This window comes from Pagrus major, chromosome 23 (genome assembly GCF_040436345.1).
Source record: "Pagrus major chromosome 23, Pma_NU_1.0".
Lineage (NCBI taxonomy): Eukaryota > Metazoa > Chordata > Actinopteri > Spariformes > Sparidae > Pagrus > Pagrus major.
In genome coordinates this window covers 13,778,858-13,800,553 of record NC_133237.1, presented here as the reverse complement: position 1 = coordinate 13,800,553, position 21,696 = coordinate 13,778,858, and the positions used below count along the sequence as shown (strand labels likewise).

The following is a 21,696-nucleotide window of genomic DNA, read 5'->3' as shown; positions in this document are numbered from 1 at the left end:
TGGATTGAGGTTGTTAGAGGACTGTGGTCGGCCCATGGGCTGCCAGTTGAATAGGTGTACAGCATTGTATTTTCCGTTTGAAAACACAGGAGATGTTCCAGAGGAATGAAGACTGGTAAGTAACATTATACAACATTCTTAAACTGTAAAACAGCTACAGAAAGAAAGTTAGGGAAATTAAAGATGTGCATGTTACTACACTTAGTTCATATTGGTTCTCTATGACCTGGATGTCTGACCTAATACTCCCTCACTGGGGAGAACATGTAAAAATAACCTGTCAAATAAACAGATTCCATTTTCCAAAAAATTTGATTGCGTTCATACATTTAGGACAGTTGGCATAAGACAATGAATACATGTCAGTTTCCCTATTTCCATACATCTTATTGCTAATGCTGCCAGTAGCTGCATCCACTGGCTACTGGCCACCACCACACTGCAGGCGGAAATAAAATAGCCCCGTTCTTTGAACATACTGCACGTTATCTGGTTTAAGCTACTAAAAAACATGTATAGGTGCTCTAGTGGCTTTTATGCATATGCTGCAAAGTCCGACCCATAACCCAATAATAAGTATGACAAGAAAAACTGAACCAAAATTTGAGAGACATAGAATTGTGCCTTTCCACTATAATTTTTCAGTGTCATATTCAGGCAGTCATCGCACTGCTAGGTTGAATCGGCTCCAGGAAGTTGTTCCACAGGAATCGACACTTGTCCTGTTAAAACAAGAAAAAGAACAATTATTTATCACAGTGGCAAATGTATAACACAACTACATTTAATTACATTTATAATCAATTAACTTTAAAGTGTCTTATGTCTTCACCTTGGTATTGAGTGAAGTATGCAGCAGACTTTCTCTTGTAGTAGATGAATCCAGAGCTCACAATGACAAAACCAATCATCAGACCACACAGTCCCACAACTATTTTAATCCGTTCTGCTGCAGGAGGGGAGGGGTCTGAAAGTGTGAGGAAAAAGATCATTTATACATCTGAAATATTCTTATCCTACATACAGTTTGCATCACAGTGGCACACCAACCCCAGACATGAAGCGCTGGTTCAAAGAGGGAGAGGTGTTCCACCATGCAGGTAATTTTTTCCCCTGTAGTCAGGTGGTTCTCCAGGTAGGAGTGAATCTGGTAGTACCATTCCAAACACAAATCTTAAAATGATTTCAGGATTGATTCCTACATTTCTATCAGACAGAGAGAATATTAAAATACTACAAAGCATTAAGCTTCTTTGTTCTCACCCCAAAACTTGGTCTGAGGCATCCTCAGTGACTCGTGTTCCACAGTGCAGCTGTAGATGTCTCCTTGCTTCGGGACAAAGTTCAGGGTGGAGAAAACATAAAACATCCCATCAGAATTGGGTAAGCACTTATAGAAAGGATCTTCCACTGTTATTTCTTGGTCATTCTTGGTCCACTTAATGTTGATGGTAGGAGGGAAGAAATGGTTGATGAAGCAGATGAGAGTGTTCTCCTCCTCTTTTATCACTTCATCTCTGGGGTAGATCATGATTTCTGGTGCCTCTGACAGATACAATTACACATAAGTATATATTCTATATCATCATTTTTATTTTAAAAAAAAACTGGTAAATGGTTAGTTTCTTTGTCAAAGGTTAACATCAACGTGTTGAGTATCTCTCACCTTTGGTCTTTGCTGTCGCTGACTTGTCTGGTTTCCATGTCAGCATCAAACTTTTGCATATAGATCTGTAATATAATGCATATTGATAAACCCAAGAAATATGCAGGACTGTGGCAAGTCTGCTTTCCCAAACTAGAAGCCCCTTTTTAAAGTCTGCATAGTAGACCTCATCACCATCCACAGTCACACTGAGTTGAGTATCGCTTGATTCAAAGCATCCAAAGATGTGACAAAGTTCATGACTTCCTGGGAAAATGAAACGATCCATACATCAATTCAGTGACAACACAATCATCAAAAGATTGACAAATAAACTCATGAATGTGTCATTTTCGTTACTGTTTTAGATGCAAAAGAAAGCTGTACTTACTTTGTGCATAGATGCAAACTGCTCCTGACAAAATAAGAAGAGTTTGGAAGTACATCTCTTTCAGTCTGCATGTATTTAAGTGAGCTGTCACATCTCTTGATTTTCTGTGAGAAGTGAGACAACTCAAGCCTGACTGTGTTCAACGCAACCTTTCCTCATACCTAAAAAATTACATCAATCAATGACGTCAATCTAAAAGAAAACATGTGATGCTTTTTGTTTGTTTTCTTCCTCATGCTTTGTCGTCTCTTCACATCCTCATAGTTTTACACTTCATCTGTTTGGTAGGTTGATAAATCAGAGCAGTTTCCTCCTTCAGAACAGAGGAAAGTCCCATGAAGATCAAATGTCGCCCTGTACCCTCCAGCTCCTGATGTGAAAGTATACTAATAAGCATGTAATGAAAACATGATATGCCACGTCTGGTACACGTCAACCTTGGACATATGTGTGGTTTGCATAAGAGGTTAATTGCTAACATAATATCATGGTGACTGGTCTGTAATTCCATTTCCCCTTTGACACAGGAGAAGAATGTACAGTATAGGTGTAGCTCGGAGAGGAGAACTAAAACAAGAGCCATGTCAGAAATTATTTCATATTTATAAAGCTGTTTGCATTCCCTGTCCTGCTCACAGTACACCTACAAAACACTCACACACACACACTTACAAGGTTCAAACATAAACAATAAATGAATCTTCATCAGTAGCGCTCAGAATTTCATTAGATAGAAATTGGGTGCTTATTGAATTTAAGTGCTGATGGAAGTGGAGATGAAATTGACAGATTGGTAGGATCTGACTGTGGATTTTTTTCACTAAAGAATAAGACAAGAGTCTAAACAGATATTTACAGATAAAAGTTCCATAAAAACAAAAAAATTTAATTCTGGACCTCACTCATTTCTAAACCCTGGCTACAGCCCTGACACAACAACGAAAGACTGCGATATATTTTTATATATTTATTACACTGTTGCATTTTACATTACTCAATTCCATTTTCTATGGTTGGGTTGTGCATTTAATGCAGATTTATTTGTTCTAATAAATCTTGGACATTTTTGAATAACCCAGTATTATGTGTTTATTGGATGTGAATTAACAATACAATTGTACACGACTGTTTATTGAACAGAATGCAGTTTGTCAACAATATGGAAGCCCATTCCCACCAATGTGATGAAAAGATCCTGTCTGTCCCTATAATGATACTCTCCAAAATGAGTTCATATCTCAAAACAAATTGAAGCTTTCTCTAAATAATAACTTAGCATCTTATAAATAATATAAATATATCAGTACCACCAGTCATTATTACTAACATTGACATACTAACTAAATCTTTTTCAAATACAAAGTCATTATTTTGAGAAAACTTATTATGTTGAGATAGTTTCTCATTTAATGACTTGAAAAATCACATCCATCACATTGGTGGAAATGGGCTTCCATACAATACAAAAAATCCATGTTACCCTTTCATATTTCACTGTTGTCCTACAACACATTTTACATTGTAGTCCTTTCACCATAGGATTTTCATGGCATTCACTTATTTACAATAGGACGTTGAGCAAAAAAAACAAAACAAAAAACATGTCACTGAATTGACCTGTGGCCAACACGTCTGTCCAGTCTGTGAGTCTGAAGGAACACTTGCAATGACAGCATTTCAGTCCTGAGCGGTTTCTTTCTACCACCAGCGGTAGTGAGCGTACGCTCTATTGGCTTCGGCCATCTTGTGCAGCTCATGCTTCTTCTTGATGACGTTGCCCTCCTTGACTGACGCTGCCAAGAGTTCCTGGGAAAGTTTTTCATACATGTGTGTGCGTCTGTGTTTGTTGTCCCTGCACTCTGTGATCATCCATTTCATGGCGAGGAAGCGGCGTCGGTTGTCCGTGAGAGGGATGGGCACCTTGGAGATCAAACAGAATATAATTAGACTTTATGTTTATGTTTTTTTGGCACAAGAACAAGAGCAAAATATTATTGTTCTGCCTCATCACTGACCTGGTAGAACTTTCCACCTTTCTGTATGCTGGCCAGCCCAACAACAGGCTTACAGTTCTCCATAGCCTGGTGGAAAATAAAGTAGGGGTTACACTCGATGTCTTCCTTCTTCCCTTCTGGAGCTTTGTGGTATTTCTCCACCTGTTTCCTCTTTATGTTCTCCAGGGTCTGAAAGCAGAAAGAAAAAATGTGGTCATTCATATTGGGCCAACAGCACATCTTCAAGCTTGAGAACAGGGGTCGCTTTTTTTTACCTGTGCCATGATCTCTCTAGCCAGCACCTTGTTTCCATCTTTCATCATCATGTTGACAAATTTACTGAAAAGCAAAGACAAAAGTGATCACCTGACACAAGCTCTCAGATGGACAGCTTTTACTAAACAACTGACATCTTCCTGCAGTGAGCTGGGGTGTGTGTTCTACCTGAGGACTGGGTCATCAAAAAGAGAGCTGGTAACTCCACTGGTGGCAGCCTTGATGGGTCGGTGTGCTTTGAGCTCCCGCTGCTCCTGCTCCTCAGAACTCAGCTCTGCCTCTGGTCTACTGTAGGCCTCCTTTCTGACCTCTGGCTCCAGATAGTAAGGGTTGTATCTCTTCCATCTCACCAGGAACACTCTGCAAACAAAAGACACATGACATGAGTTTTTGATTTAAAGACCCACGGGCTATGAATTGCCAAATTTGTAAAATAAATAAATAAAAAAGTCCTCATTTTTTTAAATCATTAAATTACATTTATTTGACGTGTGGACGGTTCCCTAAACAGAATAGGCATTTTGATGGCCATTTTTAACATTTTCTGACATTTTTAAGAGCAAATTATTAGTTATTTGATTGGGAAATTATTCAGGGGATTTCTGGATAAAATAATCGTCAAATTCATCCATAACTCATTTAATTTTGGCAAATCCAAAAAAAATTAAATATATTAGTTTATCAACAGATACTTTTTTGCCAATAAATCTTGGTCTCCGTTGCTGTTTTTTCTCCGTTTTATATTTTTGTAAAATGAATAGCAGGGCTTTGGTCGAACAAAACAAGAAAATCTGAAGATATCCTTTTGAGCTTTGGAAAGTTTTTTACTGTTTTTGGGCGCTTTATAGATTGAACGATTAAATAAACGTGGTGTGACAATGTCATAATTTTAAAACACTTTATAACGTATATTATCAATTGGGCTGATTTTAAAAAGATCGACACTAATGACGGTAGCGGATTAGTAATGAAAAAAACGTGGTTTTTGCAGCCTTGCTAATGTGACTGGGTATTCATGTTGGCTGGTGTTTAGCGTTAGAGCTAGTTCGCTTTGCAACCACGTAAATTAAGTTAATAGTTTGATTCTGAGTTGAACAAAAATGCACCCCTAGCACAGTCCGATGTAACAGACAGCTAACACCGCATGTTAATAATGTGTGTCTTCATAAAGATAATAATTACCTTGGTGTCCAAGGTTTTAATAATCCTGAGATGGAGGCAGCCATCTTGAAAATGTGACTGTCAGTCAGGACCCCAGAAGAGTAGCCCCTGCAGATGCCTTTGGGGAAAAAAAGCAAAATTCGAAATAAGCGTTTCATTCAGCACTTTTAATTTCAACACTAAATTAAATTGTGTTTTTTTACAATAGTAAATACCGTGTGTAGGTTTTTTTTTGTTTTTTTCTCAAAATAATTCGGAACACTTTTTTTTTTACGCTTACGCGCACGCTGGTGACATCACGCGATGTTTTTAGTGCTATGGCGTACCAGGAAGGGGAGTCGCTTGAATCTTGGCTCAGTGAGTGATTAATCCCGTTTTATGAATTAAATAATATGATAATTAGCTAGATATAGAGCTCTGGGTGGCAGGGCAGTAAATCCGTCAGTACAAAAGCTGTCAGTGCGACTGATCGCCGCTTTTCAGCTGATTCATAGAGGGTCCTGGTTGACAGTCTGCTGTCTGCATCATTAGCAGGATGGGTGGAGAGCTTTAATATACACTGTCTGGGTCACAGTTACCAGTGACAGCTCAGTGTGTGCAGTGATTGTTTAGGCTCTACAGATAGCTGTCCATCTGCACAGATTCATACGTGCTGCTGGTGGACAGAAAACAGATTGTGATTGATGAATGAGCAGCACTGTCAACACAATGAACACTTCACCAGCAGTGGTGGAATGTAACTAAGTACATTTACTCAAGTACTGTACTTACATTTGTACTTTACTTGTTTTTCCATTGTGTGCCACTTTCTACTTGTACTCGGCTATTTGTCAGAGGGAAATATTGTACCTCGTACTTCACTACAGTTATCTGACAGCTTTAGTCACTACTTACTTTACAGATTTTTACATACAAATCTTATAGAGTTTATTAAATGGGATGTTCTGAAGTGCTGCTTTTACTTTTAATTCATTAAATAACTTAATCAGTAATTCTGAGGTCTGGACTGTGTCACTTTGGGTAATTGTGACATAGTGTTGTCATAAATATTGCTACACTTCGATTTTAAATATTTGAAATGGTTTCAATACTCATTTTTTGCAGTATCGTTACACCAGTAACAGCTGCGTTTTGTCGCTTTTCTCTCCACCAGTGTGTTGACACATGCACCACTCTGGTGCCCACATAGCCCCATCTTCTCCAGAAGTAAATGAACTTGGATGATATTGTTGTCTACACACAGTAGACTACACATGCCTTGTTATATTTATCTTTTAATAACAATCTGAAGTTTTATTCCCTCAATGTTGTGTCAGCTTTACCCTGTGGTTTCGAACATGGTACTGAATATTCATTTCAGATATTGTACTGAAGATAAAATTTCAGTATCGTGACAGCTCTATTGTGACGACATTTCAAAATTTTTACACACCAAATAATTGACAAAATAGTTCCACCTCAACTAACTTCAACAGCATAATATTAATCTAATAATATATATAACAGTATATAATACAAGCACAAGGGACATGTTTCTGCATTGAGTATTCTTACTTTTAAAGGAGACATATTCCGCTTATTTTCAGGTTCATAATATTATTTTGGGTCACTACTAGAATATTTTTTCATGCTTTAATGCTCAAAAAACACATCAGTTTTCTCATACTGTCCAGTGCTGCAGCACTGTATTCCCCCTCTGTCTAAAACACTCCTGTCTCTTTATGGCTGTGAATATAGGCATAAATTATGCAAATGTGTGACATGGTGACACAGTGATCAAGAAGTCGTGGAATTAAAGGCAGGACTGCTGACGAGGCATTTCGGGCACCTCAGGGGCAGTGTTTTCTGTGGGAGAGAGGAGCTCCTGTGGGCACAGACTTTCATGATCTTTTACATGCACAAGAACCTGTAAAACACACTGAAGAAAAGGAAAACAACAACAATCAAAAATATGTCTCTTTTAATACTTTAACTTATCCTGATTATACTTACATACTTTACTCAAGTAACATTTTTCATGCAGGACTTCTAATTGATACTGAGTATTTTTACAGTGTGGGATTAATACTTTCACTTAAGTAAAGATTCTGAGTACTTCCTCCACCATGGTGCATCCGTAATTAGAAAGAGGAAGGATGTTAACAAATACTGCATTGTCATGTTGGTCACAAGACTCACAGGGAGCCATATTCACTGGGGATGTGATGTGCATTCAGATGTACATTGCACAGCAGGAAGCTTCTCAAACACACCAGTTAAGTTAGTGTAAATGTGTGCAAATGTCTTTCTCTAACAGATAAAGCCACCCATCCAACTAACAGACAGGAGGACTGGGAGTACATCATAGGCTTCTGTGATCAGATCAACAAGGAGCTGGAAGGGTATGTCTGCGAAATGTTCGCAAAAAACATTTTGTGAGCTACCTCAGAAAACGTTTCTCATCTGGAATTTCCTCTTGCAGTCCCCAAATAGCTGTAACTCTCCTCGTCCACAAAATCCACTCACCACAAGAATGGGAAGCTCTTCAGGCTCTGACAGTAAGAAACACTTCAACTCTACGTATGTCAGCAAGCAGCGTTTTTTCTCAGCGACTGAAGCAAACACTTAATCGCAACGATTTTGTGCGCAGGTATTGGAAGCGTGCATGAAGAACTGCGGGAGAAGGTTTCATAATGAAGTCGGAAAATACAGATTTTTGAATGAGCTGATTAAAGTTGTGTCTCCAAAGGTGAGCAGTCTCCAAAAAGGTTAATATTTCACACAAAGTGGGCTTGATTGTATGTCCTACTATCCAACCTCTTTTTAATCACCTCTTGTTTCCAGTACATGGGGGACAGTGCACCTGAGAAGGTGAAGCTGAAGATCGTAGAGATGATGTACAGCTGGACCGTGGCTTTTCCTAATGAGGTCAAGATCGGTGAAGCCTACCAGACACTGAAAAGACAGGGTGTGTTGAGCTGATTAAAATAATGCATGTGAAAAGACATCTGTCGTAAAGGAGTCTTATTAATCATGTCCTTACTCTCTTCACCAGGCCTCGTGACGCGTGACCCGGAGTTACCGCTGGACAGGACTCTGATCCCTTCTCCTCCGACAAGACCCAAACATCCAGTGTTTGACAATGAGGACATGGGCAAGGTAAGACATCCATGTCTTTTTTCATTATAGAGTGTAGCAGAATCACTTGTTCCAGGTGAAACATGGGATGTTAAGTGTGTGCGTGTAAGTCTGTTTACAAAGTCACATTGTGGGGACTTGCCTTCTTTTTGGGAACACAAGGATCCAAAATGTGTATAATTACATTTTAGGGTCGATTAAGTTTAAGGTCAAATTTAGGGTAAAGGTTAGGTTAAGCCTCCAGAAAATTAATGTAAGTCAATGTAATATCCTCTGAAGTGAATGAAACACGACTCTGTGTGGTTTTTGTTTGTGTATTTAGCTGCTTGCTGAGCTGCTTCGAAGTAAAAATCCAGAGGACCTGCAGGAAGCCAACAGACTAATCAAAAACATGGTGAAAGAGGTGAGACATGTCAGAACTGTACTGCTTGCTGAATATTTAACATAGTAATCATATTAATTTCAAATTTACCTCTGAGCTGCTCTTATTCTTGAGTGTCTGCCTATGTGATAGCATTCCTCATATGTGGCATGACTATTTTAATGTGTGGTGTACAATGCATTGTTTCTTGTTTTTGTCAGGACGAGGCACGAGTGCACAAGGTTACAAAGCGTATAAACACACTTGAGGAGGTGAACATCAACGTCAAGCTGCTGACGGAGATGCTGTCCCACTACAACAAAGAGAGCTCACCAGAGTCAGACAGGGAGATCATTAAGGTGTGTGACCACATGCTCACACAAATGAAATGCTAAACATTAATCAATTATTTAATTTTAATACATGGAAGAGACTGGAATAGTTTCTCCTGACAGCAAAGAGGGATAAACAAAAGTAGGAATATTTGGAGAAGATCAACTCAAATGTAATCTAGTTAACTAACCACTGAGATGCCAACAGCACCAGCTGCCAGCACAGCTGCATTTAAACTGTACAGCGCCTCCTTTGTGTTTCCTCTCAGGAACTCTACGAGCGGTGTGACAAGCTGAGGCGTGCTGCTTTCAAAATGGCCACTGAGACTGAGGACAATGACACCAGTTTAGGTTTGTTAGTTTGCTGTTTTTTCTTTATCCAAAGGAACATTTTGTGTACAATCTGTAACCGCTGAACTGTGACTCGTCAGGTGACATCCTGCAGGCCAGCGATGACCTCTCCAGGGTCATCAACTCCTATAAGAAGATCGTCGAGGGGCAGCCTATAAACGGTGACAGTGAAGAGTCTCGATCTACAGCTGGTCACGATGAGAGTGGTGAGAGACATTTCCTAATTATAATGCACAAGTTTTTGTATTTTACATAAAATCATGATTGCTTTTGGCTTCAGATATCCTGCCATCGTGTCATTAGTTCCTCTTTGTGTCACTCAACAGAGACCACAGACACACTGATCGACCTTGCTGGCCTTGACACTCCAAGCCCCCCTCAACCTGCCCCCCCTCCCTTCCAGTCCTCAAATCCTGTCTCCGCCAATCCCACAGCTTCCCCTATCCCTGTCCTGCCTCCTCCTCCCAAACGCCTCGCCGGCTTGCATGGCAGTCAGAGCAGCAGCCCGAGTCATCCCCCACTTGACAAGGCCTCCACTGCTCTCTCCCTCCTTGATGATGAGCTGCTGTCTCTAGGTAGTACATCCCCAGTGTGACTTGTTGAGTTCACGGAACAATTCCCAACCCAAAAAAATATGCGAATAAAGTATTAAAGATTGTTTCTCTTTCTCTCCTTCTTTTAGGACTGAACGACCCCCCTACCTCTCTGAGCAGCCAATCAAAACCCAAGTTGAATGAATTGTCCAATCAGTGGACGTCCCTGCAGGTACATTTCAAATATATTTTGAGCAACTTTAACCAAACCACAGCTCATTAGTCAACATGTAATTGAAGAAAGTGAATTAGCTTGTCTCCACACCTCCTCTGCAGGCTCCGGCTTCAGGTGTGGATTTGTTTGGCAGTGTAGCCTATTCAGGTCCAGTGGTGGCCCCAGCTGAACCAGCTGCTGCCACACACAGTCTCCAGAACCTGCAGGACCTTGCCATGATGGACTTTTCAGATCACAAGAGGTACAGAGTCATCTAAACTGTTTTTCTCTCCATGTTTTAATTATAAATCCATAGCATTTGCTCTCAATGCGCCCTTGTTTGTAGACATTTTGACAGGTTTGTTTAAATAGTTTACTTTGTTTTGAACTGATGATCAGTCCGAAGTGCTTTAAGGTCCCACAGCAATCAATCAAGTGTTATTTTCAGTTTGTCCAGCCAGATGACAGCCAGAGGAAGCAGCTTTGGGATGCCTGCGGCAGTACCTGGCCTTGTACCTGGACAGGGCTCTCCCTCCTCACCCGCTCTTCTCCAGCGTACAATGCCCGGTTCTCCTGCTCTGATCCATGCCAAAGCCCAGAGCCTGGGCTCAGCCCCGGGCAGCCCGCTGTTCCGCTCTCTGTCCCCCTGCCACCCTCCCCTCCAGGGCAGTCCGGCCAGAGCCACAGACGTCTCCCTGAGCAACGTGCACGTCCCTCTGGAGGCTATCAGACCGAGTAAGGACGGGAGAAAAGAGGGAGGGAACAAGAATTGATGGGTCTTACTGGTTGATGACAAAATGATGAAATACAATGCTGGAAGTACATTCTGGGGTTAGCTCGTGTTTGCCTGTTCCTGATTGGCTGTGCTCCATCCGTCCTCAGGTAAAGTGCTGCCTGTGACGGCCTACGACAAGGACGGTGTTCGCATGCTCCTCAACTTTGCGTCTGACTGTCCCCCCGGTAGACCTGACGTGTTGGTTATGGTGGTGTCCATGCTCAATACAGCACCCCTGCCTGTTTACAATGTGGTACTGCAGGCTGCTGTCCCCAAGGTAGAGACAATTAATCCTCTGTTCATGCATATTTTTGATATGTTATTTAATTTGCTGTTGTTATTGCCTCAGTGCTCCGTGTTGTGGCCCTCACCTGCTAAAGGTTTTATCAGGTTTTTTGTCAAACAGTTAATGAACATGCTTTCTTATTTCATTATTTATTGTGGGCCAAATGTGTATGATACTGTAGTTGTGAAAAATAATATAAACAAATCCTTAATAATTCACATTTTTAATACCGTATTTACTGATAGAAACATTAATATGGGACACGTCATAGTGACAGAGGCCTGGTGGTCCAGGGGTTTAAGTCCTACCTCTGATCTTTGTTGGGTGTCATGGGTAGATTCACATTTTTTCAAGTCTGTTTTGAAACAATACTTACATACCATTATGTACTTGTCTCATTCCTCCTCTCCATACTGACTGTAAAGAGGTCCGTTCTTGTGTTACCATTCCCCAGCCATCGTTTACATCAGTGTAAAGTAAAAAGATGGACTTGAAATGAAGTGGATTTATCCTTTTAGTAAAGGCATCAAAATACAGTGCTGACTCTTCCTTTCATCCTCCACCAGTCAATGAAGGTGAAGCTGCAGCCTCCATCAGGAACTGAACTGGCACCGTTTAACCCCATCCTACCTCCAGCCTCCATCACCCAGATCATGTTGCTGGCTAATCCAACAAAAGTAGGTGACATAATAAGGACATAAATTCACAAAACGCAAAGAATTTCTGAGCCACGCATCATAGCAGGCAGCTGATGATCTTTGTGTGTGTGCATCTTCACAGGAGAAGGTGCGTCTGCGCTACAAGCTGGCTTTCATGCTCGGAGATCGTCTGTGCAACGAGGTTGGAGAGGTCGACCAGTTCCCCCCACAAGAGACGTGGGGTCATCTATAGCAGAGTGCAGGCCTGCAACGGCCCAGCAGGGACGGACTGGTTCACACTCCATGAAGGGTTGTGTTCATCCCAGAAAGGAGCAGATATTCAGCTTCACATTCCTTAAAGTTGTTCATTTGGTTTGGCCTTTGTTAAATACTGGCAGCAAGAAGCTATTAACAGCAGACACTTATTTATACAGTGCTTGTATACGTTTCTGCAGATAGCTAACAAACTAAAGATATACACTGGCATATAAGACAGACCATGATGTTTACAGGCCGATGGTATTGAGATAAATATTTCACTGGATTCTCCCCACGATGAATACAAGTTTTGAATGTACTGTAAATAATCAATGCATTAGCGCTCAGTTTCACGCTGACAGGATGCACTACAGCATTAACAAAGTCTTTTAAAAGAAATTAACAGCGCCTAAGAAACAACAGTCGTGCTTTTATTTATTCCTCTAGCTGAGAGCTTTCTCCGCCCACTGAAAAATATACTTGAACATATCCAGAAATTTGGGCCTAGGATGGAGTTGAACTGGAAAATGTGTCTGTTCGGAAAAAGTACGGTCACATTGTCATTGCTGCAGGAAGATAGTTGACTGTTCATGTATTTATTATGATTATTTCAACCATCAAAATCTTTCATCTTCAAAATTTTGACATGGTGAAGTAACTTGTGTTTATCAGGTGTTCTACTTATTTAGCCCTGTTTCAGATTAGTGGACCAAAAATGTTGAATTTTGTGTTGAAAAGGTGCACTTTAGATGTTAATATTTAATTACAAATTTGGCATTATAAATTGAGTCTACTGACTTCAACTGGTTTTATTTCATGTGGTTAGTTTCAGAGTTTAGCAGGGGGTTTCCATATATTTGTTCTTTATTTATAGACGTTTCTCTTCTCTCTTCTACCAGTGACAGTATTGGGAGTATATTTGTCATTTATTATTTTCTGTTATAGAATTTCAGTGCATCACTGAACCTTGAAAATGTGAACTGAAAAAATCTGAATTTAAATTCAGTGGCTCGAAAAGGGCCTGTCACCAGGCAAATAACTGCAGTGTGCAGCAGTGGGATAGAGTGGAACTGTGCTGTGAGTAAGATTTACATAAATCAGTCCACCCGATCAGTCCTCAACTTGTCATCGTGTGAGATGTACAGAAGTGTGTGTTAATGTACATAGTATGTAATGTACCTATTGTTTGTCGTATGACAAGTTATGTGAACATGTGACGTGTAGATTTTGGGAGCGTGTTAGGTCTGTACATACTGTATGATGTGCCATGTGTTCGCTGCATGAAAAAAATAAATATTTCTTTCAATGGATGTCCGATATTCTGAGTCTTTTTTTTTTTTACTTGTCAAATACAGGATTACCAGAAGTCAGATTTTAAAACAAAGTACACCATGAAAAGTGTTTTATTATCAAAGAACACATTTTGATCAATTGAATTTTATGTACAGTACAAAAATGAAAAAGAAAACCTTTCTTTTCAAAGTCACCATTCATGCTTCTACAGTTCCCTCTTTGACTATAGCCATAGCCAGATTCCTGGCCAGAGCGAGTCTCAGGAGCTCCACTTTGGTCAGCTCAATGTCTTCATCCTGAAATGACAAATTCACTCAAATAAGGAGCATAATGGTTTGAATGTAACATTGCAGCAGATTCTCGTATGGCAGTTAGAATACACTTTACAGCACTAAGAGTTTGAGACTGTAAATAAAACAACAGCTGCTGAGACTAAAGCTTTTACTGAGTACAAACCTGGCTGAAAAAACTAAGAGCTATTTTTTTAGGCAAATAGTGTCACAATGAATAGCATCACCTGTGCAGGATTAAGGCTGCGTTACGACATTCTTACCTGCATGGGCCTGTCTGTGCCGGGAGCACTGGTGTTCAATGAGGTGAGCTCCTCTAAACAGAACATCAGCTCGTGGGTTTGGTCTGCTGAGAAGATCACCTGAAATAAATCAACAAACAAAGCCAACTTTCAGGGAAATCATTCCACGTCTTACTGAGCACTGCGGTTCTTCTTTAGTTCATGCATTCTGTTTCCCTGTATCTAACACAATAACATGGACTGCAAATTTATTAATGGAAAGGTTATGACAACAGCTTGTCTCTGTTTTGTAAAACATGAAAGACAGTACCACTTAAGACCACTTTGTAAAATATATTTTGACCAAAGAATCCAAAAGAAAGGCATGACCTGTCTTGAAACTTGAAATTGAAAATGCATGATCGGACACATGTTTATTATCTAGTCTATCTAGGGCAATGCACAAAGTTGTCGTACACGATTAGACTCGGACAGGAATATTCACAAATAAACAGATAATCTGCTGTAAATCAGACGGATGTTTATCAGACTAAAAGCACATCCTGTTTTATTTATAAGCTATGCAACTAATATCTAGTCACTCTGAAATTGTGTTTTCATTGGTGTAATGCCAACTATTAAAACTTGATGTGGACTTTTGTCTATCCTACACACTTCAGTAAGGGCCTGTCAAGAAAAAAAGACATTTGAAGATGTCGCCTGAAGCTCTGGAATATTTTCACTCTTTTCTGATAGTTTATTCACCAAATGATTAATCAAGAATTAAATATCAACATTATTCGATACTGAAAATAATTGTTAGTTGAAGCCCATATTTAGCATTATTCGTTGTCTCAATTATTAATCCATCTAAAATAGAACAGGGGATTCATTCTAAAAATGCCAGCTTTATTATACCTGCAGCAAACCATTAATATCAGTTTGATATTTTAATGTAACTTGGTTGTATATCTACACTGAACCAATATATTGTGATTATAATAAAATACATTTTGTCCAAATCCACAGTATAGGGAAGACTTTGTGGTGACCGACCTCTTTCTGCTCCAGCAGTGGCAGGGCGTCGGTCAGCAGAGTCATCCAGAAGCTCCGGGGGGCGATCTTGGCCGTCATGAGGGAGAGGAGCAGCTTAGCCGCCTCGCCGAAGCGCTTCTCTCTGTACAGCTTGTGGAACTCACGATACTTCCCTATGAATGACGAGAGAGCAACATTTTCACACTGCAATGCTGACCCAGGTTTTACTTTTTGACTACGACTTGCAGTGCTCCAGACATCACTGATACCCATCAAACAGAGACTATGTGAATGTGCTGTTTTCAGCAATGAAACATCAAACACTTTCGGTCATGAACTTTGTATAACTTCTTAATAAATACACAAATCATTTTACAAACTAACAGAGTTACAGTAGAGATTATATTAAATCAAAACCTATAGAAAAGTCATTTCCTGGGCTCTTACTTAATGGTTTTCCACCACTGCCCAAAATATAATTTGAACTCTCCTGAAAAGCTGGCTGTCCCGATTATACAGATGTTTTCTACAGTTAAATTAAATTAATAACTACATTATAAAAATGGGCTTATGCATTTGTGAGAAGGCCATCTGTCTGATCACATGCCATTGTCACAGTTCATCTTCTTGCTGAGTGGCCATTGGTCAGTATGTGTGTAACAGCAGTGTCGCAGTTATATATTTTTTTTTTTTGCCCGGGTCTACCTTCCATCCCCATCCTGTGATTGTCTCGAAACTTGTTTTTTCAGTTTCCCTGATAAAGTTTTTTCCGTCCCTGGGATGGCAAGACGACCTTAAGTTAGAGCTCTGCCCTTTCTTTAAATGTACTGTACTTTATCTATAAACGGTTCATCTCTTTACAGATATTCTTCCAGTAAAAGACTCTGTCACATGCTGTTGCATTAAGCAGTTCAAAGCTTTATTTATATCTCTGTGTGCACTCATGTCTCTGTGTCTAAGGCTCATGTGACTGAGCCTAAAAGAGACGATAAGGGAAGCAGTCCAGGAGACAATCTGCCCTGACTGAATGTTCCTTCACTTAATGTGTGAATTTAACTTGTGAGAGGGCTAAGTCACAAGTTGAGCAGTGCAACCCATGCTGCACTGTGTGTGTGTGTGTGTGTGTGTGTGTGTGTGTGTGTGTGTGTGTGTGTGTGTGTGTGTGTGTGTGTGTGTGTGTCCATACCAAGGAAAGTAAGCATGTCGCTTAGAAGCATTGCTGGACCCAAGTTGTCTATCAGGTCCAAATCAGAGAAGGTCCCTCTGGCGCAGTAATCCTGTAAGAACCTGAGAAACAGATACACACAAAAAGTTTTAAAACCACTTGGGGAGAAGCTACCACACAACAAAGTGGTTTCACAGGGAGACCAGCAGGCTCAAATAGAATACAATGCTTGATTTGTCTTCAATCAGCCATGTGTAATTGTTCACACGACTTTTTCTGTTTTGTAAAATGCCTCCACACAATACAAAAAGATTATCATCCCAATAATGGCCAAACAAACGGACATGACGCAGCAAGACAAATAAGTAGCTTTTGTTGTCTTTAGGTGTGATTTACTCAGGAATATAATCTCACAAAATACATCTTAAATCTATGTTTAAGGAGGATGTCCTTGTTTAATGTTACAGAATCAAGTGTTTTTAAAAATGCCTGTAGAAAGGTTGCTTTTTGGAATCCATGGTAAAAACAACATTAAGAAGAAAAAGACCAGGCAAAAAGTTTAGAAGGCCCTTCTCAGTGCTGGGTTTCTTTGAAGATTATACCAAATGTTGCATAACTGCCACCAATAGTGCTAGAAACATGTTAAAGAGTAAGTGAACTGTTAAGGGAACTAACTTCTCTGAAATGAGGGTGGCAAACGCAGCATCTTTGGCCCTGATGCTCCAGGAGAGAGCCGAGCCCAGTCTGTTGTTCCTTAAGGCTCGCATAGCCATGATCTTACAGATACTCCGCACTGTAAGAAAACAAGAAATGACAGGTTTAAGTCCCTACTGCATTGGAAAAACACACAACTATATTGATGTCTTTGTATTGTAAGACGGGTGGATGTGAAAGAATTAGAGAAGGATTGAGAGACAAAAAGTGTTACCTTGCTCGGACATTTGCCTCTGCTCACAGATCCTGAGCACTTTGAGTGCTTTGCGCTCCGTGTCTAAAGGAACGCGCTCGATTTGAAGCTCCAGATAGACACGGCCAAACTCAGGGCAGTGGTCAAAGTAGTCCACGGCCAACTGCCACAGACTTTAACACACATATACACACAAAAGCATCCTGTAAGATACACCTTCTACAGCACTGAACCAATCAAGAGTGAATTACTAGTTATAAAAACGTTATTCAATACAAAAAAAAGGCAAAGACTAAACAATTGTTCGTACTTTTTGTAAACCTAAACCTTTAAATTAACAAAGAAATTAGATACACTAATTAACATACTTTCGATACAATAAGAAAAATTAGCAAACTGAGCCTTAGATAACCTTACCTGTGATGAGTGAAGAGACCCGAAGCATATTCTAACAGGAGAAACTCACGCAAGTTGGAGCCAAAGCTGAACACACACAAATCAGAATGGCATGGTAAATGTTGATGAGTAGTGTAGTGTAATCTTGTTATCTTCAGATTAAAGCACAAACAGAGTTCTTACTGTAGGTTGTGAGACTGGAGGAGTTTGCAGTGATCCAAAAGATCAGTCAAATGGGCCACAAACCACCAGTTGTTGAGAGCAATGCTGAGGAGACACATGAGGGAGAAATTAGGAAACAGTGTGTTAAAGGGTAAGGGTTGTTAAGGCATAAACACATAAGTATACATGTATGTACAGATGGATGTATTCACCTGCAGTCCTTGATGACTTGATGGATGTCAAACTCAAAGGCAGCCAGTAAGATGCTATCCAGGGGCTCTGGGACGCTCCTCGAGTCCAGAAACATCGTCATACATGACTGCAAATACACATATAAATAAAACAGTGAATAACAAGGAATGTTGTACCAGTGAGTATGAATGCTGAGTGGTGCAGCAGAGGTTAGTGTAACATACCTGTGCATAGTAGTGTAACTCAGTGGGTTTGACTGTGGGGTGGCTGAAAAGCAGTCTTGTGACCAGGAAGTGGTACCAGGTGCTCAGCAGGTCCTTGTGCTCCAGCAAAGTGTCTTCATCCCCGACTAGGATCTAAAATTACGTGAAAAAACAGGTGGGATAAGGTGTTAGATAAGTACTTAAGATTTACAAGCTCACACAGTCCAATACATGCACAATTATCTGGAAGTATAGGTGCACAACAAAATAGTACATTCCAGTTTCTTAAACAGGATTTCTCATTGCAAAACACTACAAATGGAGTTTGGTCTACTGAGGGGCAAGGCTCACTGACCTTGCAAATGACCTCCAGATGTTTGTTGCTGGCAAATGAGTTGTCCTGCAGGCAGCGGTCCACTTCCTCGTGCCAGTGTCTCCACTTCACATCAAACTCTGTCAGCATCTGTGTGCCACCAGGCTGAAGGATTATCATAGAAAGTTCAGAGATGAAATTCTCCATTGTTTGGTTTGTGAGCTAGTTTGAATTATGCAAAAGTCACGCCTGTGGTGTCAGAACATAAATAGTAGATTTGTATGATATATGTGAAGGGAGGGAGGAGTGCAGGCAGAAACTGGTGTGTCTTCTTATCTACAGCGTGAGTAATATACACGAGATTAAATGCCATTTTGTTAGTAGGACCACATTATATGTGTACACATCTAAAAAAAATAATTCTGAATTGTTTTTGTTCGAAGGAGGGCCTATGACTGCTTACTTACGCATACTATCATGATATACTCGTGAAAACAGCCACTAATTTATGTTATCTCACACCAGCACACATTATTTTTAATAAACATTTAAGAGGAATTTAGGTAATAAGGAAAATAAAAACAAAACAATATGCCTTTCTATTAATTTTTCTCTACCTTGTGTGTTTTTCTAAACTGGTTTGAAATAAACCGGGACAAATTAGCCACGTATAATGTTTTGCACACCTTTTCCACTTGACAAATAAAAATGTATTTACAGCTGAGATCAAACCATGTGTGAACCAATTCAGAATATCAAGAATATTAAATCATTTTCTTACATTGTAGAAGGGCATCTTGCTGAGCAGAGTGTCCATCAGCTTGTACATGCTCCTGGCAGCAGGCTGCAGGGTAGCTTGCTTCACCAGCATCTGTCTGGCTTCCTCCAACCTGCCCTGCAGCACATAACTCACCACCTGCAGAACCCAGAAACAAGACATGTGATACCTGAGATTTCACACTGCGCTCCGTGTCAGACAAAATACAGATGAAGAGTGAAATGCGGAGGATCAGTCTGGTGGTTTTGTAAAAGAACATCTATGCTCCAAATCACAGGATGGTGTGCATACGTTTTTATTGTAGTATAATATGTGTGTTGTACCTACCACATTCCAGTAGTCGTGATGCTCAGCAGGGCTCTCACTTTGCAGCACTTCTCTGGCCTTCTCATCCACATCAGCCTTGTGTAACCTTACCCAGTCCAGGAGGTGGAGCAACAAGGAACCCGCTAAGGACATCGCACAGACACAACCATACATATTACTGACTTGTTTGTTTGGGTGCTTTCACAGTCTCAAAGTGAAATTATAAAAATGTATTCCAAAGAGTTAACTACAAGCACAAAGTCAAACTCTAACCTGGAGCAGCATCAATGAACATCACTTCACACAGATTCCAGATCAGTTCTATGGCCAACAGAATGGACACCTGTCAGACCAAAACAGAGGTTGAAATTAGTACCATATCAAAGGAATCGAACTACTACTACTAGTCTAGTTCTTCGATATGGATGTAATGTCTCTGCATGCTGTTGCATGGATACACATACAGTCATAGTACACACCTGATTTCCATATTGTGTCGCCACATCTGCAACTTTAGTCGAAACTGCACAAAAGAGAAAAAGGTCAGGACGAGTGATCACAGTGAGGACTAAAATATCAAATTATATTTCAAAATTCTCACCTGCAACTTGCTGAAGCTCCTCCATACAGGCGCGTATCACAGATCTATAGTTTTTACTGATGCTGACAAATCTAAGGAGCAAGAAAGAGACAAATCATGATATGCACTAATTTATGAGGGTGCGTCAATGACTTTTGCAATAAAGGTTTATGACAATGACATGCACAGGAAGAGAAGATTTGTCCATCAGTTGGCCTTACTGGGGTTTTTTGTTCTTGCTGGGGAGGTCCTCTCCAATCGACTGCAGGCCGACAAAGATGTGATGTGACTCATTGAAGAGTTTGCGTAGAATGGGGGAGTATATGTCCTCATCTTTCCTGACCTCATGGATAAAGGGGCATCCTGATCCTCTGGCACCTGAAAATAGAGGACAGAAGGAGATAATAGTGTGACATAAGCAAGAGAATGCAAAAGGCAAGAGAGATGCTTGAATAGATATCTACACATACCGGATGCTTTGTAAAGGGTCTCATACACCAGGATATCACCAGGTCCCCATGCAAATCCCAAATGCGTCCCAGCACTGGCTGCAGGGATGTTCTGCATTTAAAGAGGAGAAGCAGAGACACTGAAATTATCCAGAAAAACAGTCCAGCCAAATTTCAATTTCTTCCTTCATCTAAATAGTACTTAAACACTGCTCATGAAACAAGTTTGCGTTAGAATACTTTTTAACTAACGCTAACTAGTATTCTGACATTATCTCTATCACGTTCTTACTACTTTGACACATTTGAAACATTTTAAGACCTACATAATTTTCTTATTAGCCTTTAATGTGTTTAACTTTTTTGACACGTTATGGGACTTTCTGTGTTTATATAATTAATCAACTTATCTGCAGTACACATTAGTTATGTTGTGGCGATAGAGTTAGCTAGCTTGTTAGCAATGCAAGTCAGTAGGAGAAAAGAGACAAAACTAGGCTACAGCGGTGACTTACGGTGATTGCCGGCTCAACGTCTACCTCCTCCATCGGGGAACAATATAATCACCACGGTAAAATGTAAAACGACTAACTATTCAGCTGTAAACACTTCACGCCATGAACTACAGGTGCGGTGCCGCTTACGCGCCTCTGTCATTCATTCGAAAGCCCTCACGGCGCACGTGTAATGACGTCAAAAAGATGCCCTTCCTTCTGCCTGTTTTTCCATCTCCTGTGGTTGGCTCATGATAGTTTTGTCACGGAATACATGTAAATAACCCCCCCAAATACATAATTGACAAGTAAATCAACACATATAATCATTAACTCTAAAGCTGTGTGAAACCACATCCACATACAAGAAGGAAGAAATGAATCACAAACATATGGTAATAGTCTTTTTTTCCTTCTTATCCATGTACAAACAAAGCATACAAATGATTCTGCTGGAATCTGTTAATAATCAGTGTTTTGATCTGACTCGTCCGAATACACATTTTCTCTATGTGTAAAAGTAGTCCTTTATTGTAGTTTTAGTGGCTCTTCATCATCAGACAGAAAAACAAGATGGCCG

The 21,696-nt window shown here is 40.2% G+C and overlaps 4 protein-coding genes across 4 annotated transcripts; 1 reads left to right on the top strand and 3 right to left on the bottom strand.

Annotated features, from left to right (window-relative positions):
* Window positions 1-672: 672 nt before the first annotated feature.
* LOC141019950 (H-2 class II histocompatibility antigen, A-Q alpha chain-like) lies at window positions 673-3,353 on the bottom strand. The gene is made up of 5 exons (XM_073494989.1): window positions 3,344-3,353; window positions 1,667-1,912; window positions 1,264-1,545; window positions 833-967; window positions 673-722 (listed from the first exon to the last, which is right to left on the bottom strand). The coding sequence occupies exons 1-5, from the start codon at window positions 3,351-3,353 to the stop codon at window positions 673-675; spliced, it is 723 nt and encodes a 240-aa protein (XP_073351090.1).
* Window positions 2,991-5,544, bottom strand: mrps7 (mitochondrial ribosomal protein S7). The gene is made up of 5 exons (XM_073494451.1): window positions 5,489-5,544; window positions 4,475-4,666; window positions 4,306-4,369; window positions 4,052-4,219; window positions 2,991-3,956 (listed from the first exon to the last, which is right to left on the bottom strand). The coding sequence occupies exons 1-5, from the start codon at window positions 5,530-5,532 to the stop codon at window positions 3,735-3,737; spliced, it is 690 nt and encodes a 229-aa protein (XP_073350552.1). The 5' UTR covers window positions 5,533-5,544; the 3' UTR covers window positions 2,991-3,734.
* Window positions 5,545-5,763: 219 nt separating this feature from the next.
* Window positions 5,764-13,642, top strand: gga3b (golgi associated, gamma adaptin ear containing, ARF binding protein 3b). Its single transcript, XM_073494336.1, has 17 exons — window positions 5,764-5,824; window positions 7,764-7,848; window positions 7,929-8,004; window positions 8,097-8,195; window positions 8,291-8,414; window positions 8,502-8,605; window positions 8,907-8,987; window positions 9,167-9,304; window positions 9,547-9,628; window positions 9,709-9,834; window positions 9,955-10,203; window positions 10,311-10,393; window positions 10,498-10,637; window positions 10,824-11,110; window positions 11,258-11,427; window positions 12,003-12,113; window positions 12,217-13,642. Exons 1-17 carry the CDS (start codon window positions 5,785-5,787, stop codon window positions 12,325-12,327), a joined length of 2,106 nt encoding a protein of 701 aa, XP_073350437.1. The 5' UTR covers window positions 5,764-5,784; the 3' UTR covers window positions 12,328-13,642.
* Window positions 13,643-13,704: 62 nt separating this feature from the next.
* nup85 (nucleoporin 85) lies at window positions 13,705-21,280 on the bottom strand. Its single transcript, XM_073494513.1, has 19 exons — window positions 21,138-21,280; window positions 20,644-20,734; window positions 20,395-20,551; window positions 20,195-20,265; window positions 20,073-20,116; window positions 19,867-19,936; window positions 19,615-19,736; window positions 19,291-19,425; window positions 18,552-18,674; window positions 18,218-18,349; window positions 18,014-18,120; window positions 17,823-17,906; window positions 17,661-17,726; window positions 17,265-17,416; window positions 17,012-17,129; window positions 16,358-16,458; window positions 15,193-15,344; window positions 14,179-14,277; window positions 13,705-13,921 (listed from the first exon to the last, which is right to left on the bottom strand). The coding sequence occupies exons 1-19, from the start codon at window positions 21,168-21,170 to the stop codon at window positions 13,823-13,825; spliced, it is 1,956 nt and encodes a 651-aa protein (XP_073350614.1). The 5' UTR covers window positions 21,171-21,280; the 3' UTR covers window positions 13,705-13,822.
* Window positions 21,281-21,696: the final 416 nt, after the last annotated feature.

Excerpts from the sequence above, each read along its gene's own strand:
- LOC141019950 (XM_073494989.1), bottom strand. Across the intron at positions 1,546-1,666 it reads AGCGACAGCAAAGACCAAAG|AGGCACCAGAAATCATGATC; the intron begins GTGAGAGATACT and ends TGTATCTGTCAG. Across the intron at positions 723-832 it reads ATACTTCACTCAATACCAAG|GACAAGTGTCGATTCCTGTG; the intron begins GTGAAGACATAA and ends TTGTTTTAACAG.
- mrps7 (XM_073494451.1), bottom strand. The coding sequence starts at position 5,532 with ATGGCTGCCTCCATCTCAGGATTATTAAAACCTTGGACACCAAG. Across the intron at positions 4,667-5,488 it reads TTAAAACCTTGGACACCAAG|AGTGTTCCTGGTGAGATGGA; the intron begins GTAATTATTATC and ends TTTTGTTTGCAG. Across the intron at positions 3,957-4,051 it reads AAGGTGGAAAGTTCTACCAG|GTGCCCATCCCTCTCACGGA; the intron begins GTCAGTGATGAG and ends TTGATCTCCAAG.
- gga3b (XM_073494336.1), top strand. The coding sequence starts at position 5,785 with ATGGCGTACCAGGAAGGGGAGTCGCTTGAATCTTGGCTCA. Across the intron at positions 8,196-8,290 it reads TTAAAGTTGTGTCTCCAAAG|TACATGGGGGACAGTGCACC; the intron begins GTGAGCAGTCTC and ends TCTTGTTTCCAG. Across the intron at positions 9,305-9,546 it reads CAGACAGGGAGATCATTAAG|GAACTCTACGAGCGGTGTGA; the intron begins GTGTGTGACCAC and ends GTTTCCTCTCAG.
- nup85 (XM_073494513.1), bottom strand. The coding sequence starts at position 21,170 with ATGGAGGAGGTAGACGTTGAGCCGGCAATCACC. Across the intron at positions 19,737-19,866 it reads GTTCATTGATGCTGCTCCAG|CGGGTTCCTTGTTGCTCCAC; the intron begins GTTAGAGTTTGA and ends CGATGTCCTTAG. Across the intron at positions 17,907-18,013 it reads CAAGTCATCAAGGACTGCAG|CATTGCTCTCAACAACTGGT; the intron begins GTGAATACATCC and ends GTGTCTCCTCAG.